The sequence below is a fragment of the Arachis hypogaea genome, chromosome 17 (assembly GCF_003086295.3).
Source record: "Arachis hypogaea cultivar Tifrunner chromosome 17, arahy.Tifrunner.gnm2.J5K5, whole genome shotgun sequence".
In the NCBI taxonomy this organism is placed as follows: domain Eukaryota; kingdom Viridiplantae; phylum Streptophyta; class Magnoliopsida; order Fabales; family Fabaceae; genus Arachis; species Arachis hypogaea.
Window position 1 is genome coordinate 23,879,015 of NC_092052.1, and position 6,421 is coordinate 23,885,435.

At 36.1% G+C, this 6,421-nt stretch overlaps 1 protein-coding gene across 1 annotated transcript; it reads left to right on the plus strand.

Moving 5' to 3' along the window:
• Positions 1-811: 811 nt before the first annotated feature.
• Positions 812-4,491, plus strand: LOC112765160 (DUF21 domain-containing protein At4g14240). Its single transcript, XM_025811039.3, has 13 exons — positions 812-1,164; positions 1,238-1,314; positions 1,490-1,573; positions 1,670-1,783; positions 1,967-2,050; positions 2,135-2,206; positions 2,449-2,516; positions 2,772-2,859; positions 2,951-3,024; positions 3,109-3,472; positions 3,585-3,631; positions 3,728-3,809; positions 3,993-4,491. The coding sequence occupies exons 1-13, from the start codon at positions 909-911 to the stop codon at positions 4,062-4,064; spliced, it is 1,482 nt and encodes a 493-aa protein (XP_025666824.1). The 5' UTR covers positions 812-908; the 3' UTR covers positions 4,065-4,491.
• Positions 4,492-6,421: the final 1,930 nt, after the last annotated feature.

Genomic DNA, 6,421 nt, shown 5'->3' on the forward strand with positions numbered 1-6,421 from the left:
ATATTGATTCTGATTTCTGAGTTTCGTTTTGTTATACTGATTTTGATTTTTGAGTTGTTGGTTCCTGATTTTTTCTAATTCTTCTAATTCTGAGTTGTTGATGGTACTTTACTGGGAATAAATGTGTCAATTGTGTCAATATGCAATTAAGATATTTGTGCTCTTCAACTGGATTTATCTCTGATTTGATATTGGAAGAAGAGTTTTCAATGGATGATCTTGTTATGAATGAATAATCTTGTTTTCAATTGAAGATAAGTGTGTGTTCAATTGTTTAATCTCATCGTTGGTCCAAACCCTATAACAAAACTTTGCTATGAACAAATGATCTTATTTTCAACCGATGCTGATTGCTTGTGTGGTTTGTTTGTTACAGAAAGTACAAAAGGCTCTTTTTTGCAATTTGATGTCCACTCAAAATCTGCTTTTCAGTTTTTATTTTTTATTTTGAATGCTATATAGAATATTTTGGATTCTAGATTCTGTAATTTTGGATCTTTGCATGTTACATCAAATTTTGTAATATGGATTATCTTTATGATGGAAACAATGGAATACTTAATGATGATTATGATTACTAACGAGGAGTGTCTTTATTTAGTTGAAAACCTATTTAATTTTTGAATACTATATTCAATTTTTGATTATATATTGAATTTTTTTATAATTTTTCTGAATATTTAATTAAACCGATTCGACCACAGTTCGACTTCGGTTGGACCATTAAATTATTGAATTAGTTACTTGATCGGTTTAATGACTGGTCTGGTTTCACAACCTTAAAGTTAGTAATTTAACCGGTTTAATCGCCGGTTGGATTCTGACGACCCCTAGCTGCTACCATAGCATATCCCACCTCTGCTGGAAGAAGAGAAGTAGAAGAATTACTTGTTGAATCGAGGATCAGGATGGTGAATTTGCTTAGCGCGTTAATGGTGACTCGGATGTTGACTCGGGACCACCCTCAGGTTCAGGCGGCGTCAGCTCTTGGCAGCGAGATTCCGTTTGGCGATGTGTGGTGGTTCGTGTACGCCGGAATCTCCTGCTTCCTTGTGCTCTTTGCAGGAATCATGTCCGGCCTCACCCTCGGTCTCATGTCTCTTGGTCTCGTCGACCTCGAGATCCTTCAGCGCAGTGGTTCTCCCTCCGAGAAGAAGCAAGCCGGTACTCTACTACTCCTCTTCTTCCTCTTCTCTTTCTCTCTTTTCTGTTAACTATTCTTATTACTACGGTGTAGCGGTTATACTTCCCGTGGTTCAGAAACAGCACCAGCTTCTTGTCACTTTGCTTCTCTGTAATGCTGCTGCCATGGAGGTATTGAATTTCCAATCCCCTTTCTACAACTCCTTCCAATCAATTTCTATTCGGTGAATCTCATTGTATATATATGTATCTGATATTCGCAATTGTGTATGTAGAGTTTCGTACTGATTGCTAAACCCTGCCTAACTCTTAAATAGCTGTTGGCTTTGGAACTTGCAATCTGCAGGCTCTTCCCATATACCTTGATAAGCTATTCAATCAGTTTGTTGCCATCATTCTCTCTGTCACTTTTGTTCTCTTCTTTGGGGAGGTTTGTCATTTCCCTCTCAATGTTATTTCAGAGTTTTTGTCCCTAATCAGTGTTTTCAAGTTTTGAAATAGTGCTTCTTTTGTTTGATGGTTTCAGGTTATTCCACAAGCAATTTGTAGTAGATATGGTCTTGCTGTAGGTGCCAACCTTGCATGGCTTGTGCGAATTTTGATGTTAATCTGTTATCCAGTTGCCTATCCCGTTGGAAAGGTATAGTCTTCTACAGAACTTATTGCAAAGATGTTATCTAGATTATGATGTGTGCACAGATTAAGATCTTCTTGCAGTTGTTTTGTGGACAGTTAAACGATCTTGGTTAGTTAAGAAGAATTCTCTAGTGTGTTAGCAACCATGCCTGCAAGGGTTTAATTTTCTGAATAACAATTGTTCCAGGTTCTGGACTACCTGTTGGGGCACAATGAGGCTTTATTTAGGCGTGCTCAATTAAAAGCTCTTGTATCCATTCACAGCCAGGAGGTATATATTGTTATTGTTCATCAATCAACCCAACTGTCTTGTCTTTCTGTTTGATTAACAAATATTGAATTTGCTTGTTGTAAGGCTGGGAAAGGTGGTGAGCTTACACATGATGAGACTACAATTATTAGTGGAGCGCTTGATTTGACCGAAAAGGTAAGTGCTCTAATTCACACAACATATTGACTTCAACCTCTATATTAGTGTTTTGTTACATGGCAATCCAATGCGGTTTTCAATTTGTCATATCAATGCGGCAGAATTTGAGGTTTCTTAACTATTTTTAGTTTTATAGCACACAGTGATGGTGGAAAGTGGAAACATGTGAAGGCTACTGCATGTACTGGTAAATTCTAACTAGGGTCTTGTGTTTTCTTCTTAATTTTGTCTTCGAACAGACTGCTGAGGAGGCTATGACTCCTATCGAATCAACATTTTCTTTGGATGTTAATTCAAAATTGGACTGGTTGGTTATCTTATATTCATGGTCATTATTCTTTTATCAATAGGGTGTAAATAGGTAACATAATTGTTTTTAAAATGTCTCTAATTTTTAAGATGAATTCTTGCTATTCTTGCTGCTGAAGATATATTTTCTGCCTTTGCTTGCATGTTAGAGCTAGAAATTCTTAGGTTGCATTCAGGTAGAATTCTTAGTGTGTATACCTTTTTTCCCTAAAAAAAAAAAAAAAGAAAATTAACCTTAGCAACCTAAAACCAGGGAGGCAATGGGAAAAATTCTTGCTCGTGGGCACAGCCGAGTTCCTGTCTATTCTGGAAATCCAAAGAATATTATCGGTCTTCTGCTTGTAGGTTTTAACCTTGCCAGAATTTGACTTTTTTCCCGATTATGTAGCCTCTTTGGGTTCTTCTTATTTACATTAATTCTTTTTCTATAAGGTCAAAAGTCTCCTCACTGTACGGCCAGAAACAGAGACCCCTGTCAGTGCTGTATCCATTCGGAGAATTCCACGGTGCGCTTGTCTTTATTAATGTATTATCTCGCTTTGCAAATTTGGCATAATATCCGTTGTGTAACGGTTTATTTATATGGACAGGGTTCCATCAGATATGCCTCTCTATGATATTCTTAATGAGTTCCAAAAAGGAAGTAGTCATATGGCCGCTGTTGTTAAAGCCAAGTCGAAAGGGAAAGAAACTCCGCAGATAATTGAAGAGAAACAAGAAGAAAGCACTATTTTTGATCGGGATTCACAGTTGACTACTCCATTACTTCAGAACCAGGACGATAAATTGGAAAGTGTAGTTGTTGATATTGACAAGTCTTCAAGGTCACCCAGTATCAATAAACTAACTGGTTTGCAACGTAGTGACAGCAAAACAAATTCATTAGAAAATATTGAAGAGGGTGAAGTGATTGGTATTATCACTTTGGAAGACGTATTTGAAGAACTTCTGCAAGTAAATTTCTTTTCTGAAATATGCCCCTCCTTCTCCATTTCTCCAATGTTTTAATCATCCCCGCCCTCTGAAGTCTAACCTCTCTGCTTATTATAATTGTTTTACCATGCAGGAAGAAATTGTTGATGAGACTGATGAATATGTTGATGTTCATAAGAGGTAAATGGAGAACGAACCTTCAAAACTTAAGTGGTAGAGATGGATGAAGCTAATGCAAATCTGAGTTCTGATGTTCGTGCAAATTATATTTTGCAGAATACGTGTGGCTGCAGCTGCAGCTGCTTCCTCAGTCGCACGAGCTCCATCAACTCGAAGATTGACTGGTCAAAGGGGAGCAGTAAGTGATTAATTCTTCTTCTTCTTCTTGCCATAGTTGATATATGAAGTCAAATTTCCACTTTCTATAGGGTTTGGGTTTTGAATTATCACTTAGGTAGCTTGAAGTATCTTATGTAATTCTCCAGCATGAATGCTAGCTCATTATGTTTGTGTTTTGTGGTCTTGTTTCTTAAACATCCAGGGAGGCCAAAGTAAACCTGGGCAAACTCCTAAGAAGTCTTCAGAGGATCATGGATCCAATTCTACAAGGTAACAAGAAGGAACTATGTGTTAAACTATCCAGATAAAGAGCCGTTAGTACGGAGTGGTTGCCTTTTGTGTCAACAATATGATGTTTACAAGGAAAAGCTCTGGATAGTTTTTATTTATTTATTTGATTTTGTTATCTATAAGTTTTACAAGTTTCCCTTCTGAAGGGGAGTATTTATATATGCATGTATGTTTATTGATATCCTAAAGATAGCTAAGATTATTGGAGTAATTCTGCCAACTTTTCTGCTGATGGAGCCAAAACGTACCTATCAACTCTATCAAGGCAATTCTCAAACCAGCCCTCACTTTAAATGCTAATGGAAGGTTATTGTAACATGTATCCTATCCACATTTCCGTTTAATTATCGCTTCATGGATTGTACAAATACCAGTTTTAATTTGATCTAGAAGGTAATTAAATAATCCAAGACACTGTTGTTGACTCTTCGTATTGGGTGATAGCATCCGTATCTTAGAACATGCAAAAGGGTTTTTGATACGGAATTATCTTCGTACTTATTCAATGGAAAAATTTTACGTGGCTATATAGGGTATGAAATATCATCATGATTAACACTATCATTATTTCTATAAATTGTACGCTGTTGAAGAATTCCGTACTCGATCGTAACGTATAAGAAATGTAGTTAGAAACCTAGAACAGAACCAAATAAAGTAGGCAGAGAGATATGTATGATCCGGTCCTTGGTGGCTTGGTGCACTAGCACAGAGTGTGGGCTATTTAATGTGCAGTACAAATTTGTCACTCATGGAGTGGAAAGACAGCTACACACACCCCTCCTCCCAGCATAACACGTTATGTGTTCCTTCAAGAGTTTTGCCAATGAGAAATAATTTTTGTACTATTATCTTTTTTTTTTTGGTTATATTTATGTTTATATCTAAAAATAAAAATGTATATCAAAATGCATTAAAAAGAAATTAATACAAATAACACAATTTTCTGTGGCGCGCTTGAACCTTGGCCCATATGTGCACTTCTGTTTTCTATTCTATTACCTGTTTTGAGATGTCCTATCCTATCTACACCGAAGCAGTGTCTTAGTTTTTCTCATACCACAAGTTTTTTTTTTTTTTTTAAGCCTTTCGTCCACGTGTATTTAAAAATAGTAAAATAATAGAGTGAAGTTCATTCTGACTTCTGAGTGGGTAAAAAATTGCTTTAAGGAGGAGTAGTACGATTTCTGTAAACATAACTTAAGAGAAGGGGATTGTTTTCTACAAATGGGTCTAACAAGAAAGGATCGGATTCAAGAAAAAAAAAAACGATGGTTCTAAAGCAAAATATACATACATGAAAAGAACAGAGAAAAGAAAACTTGGAAGCTTATTTGGAAAGGTTGAGAAGCTAAGAGAGTAAAAGAAAGATGAAAATATATAGAAAGAAAGAAACCATATGATGCAAGGGCTGTACATTCATGTTTGTTCATAATAAATGAACACCTTATTAGACACTTGATGAGCAAACAGAAGTTGGTAATTGATGAAGCCTTTCAACTGCTACGTACTCTGCACTTTTTTTTTTTTTTAACAGAGTAGCATACTAGCACTAACAAAAAAAACAAAGATAAAAAAAAACTCGCTATACTAGAATGTATATGGTGCCACTCGTAATTCGTAAACTTAGTCCTCCCAGCGTAGAAGGAAGACGGTACACCTCCATATGATATAAAACCTAGTCTTTTGTTCCCTCAACTGCCTCGAACACCGTCTCATCAACTCATGAGTTGGCTTCCCAATTCTCATTGACAAACATTGTCGCCTTGCCATCACGTAAAAGCTAACAATAAGATAGAGATAGTTTTGATAGAGTTTGATGAAGCAACTAACTAACTTGATAGAATGAAGCACCAGAGAACTTGGTTGCTCTCTGATCTCTATATATATACAAGTTATAAGGTTGTAATGAATGGCTTAAAAAAACTATTGGTGGCCCCTTATAATGGAACGAAGTAGTGTGTGTCACAATAATAATGTCTCCCTTGTGCCAAATCATCAAGAAAACGACTTGCCATTAATTAAGAGTGCTTAACCTTGTCGTTATTAACCCTCTCTACATTATCTATGCATAGCATATTCGCAAAACAAGCGCATTTGTCCCTCATTTTCAGGTCTGCCTCCATCTATTCTCTCTTATCATTACATTATTTTATCATAAACTTCTCAATAATCCCATGTAATGTATACAAGCTAAGCAATGTTACATTATTTTATTTTGCACCACATTTTAATTTGTTCAATATGCAGCACAATGTTGTGATTATCACCTTTATATACTAGATCATCATCTTACATATTATGTGGATTGTAGAAAATGAAAAAGTGTTGCACGTTTTG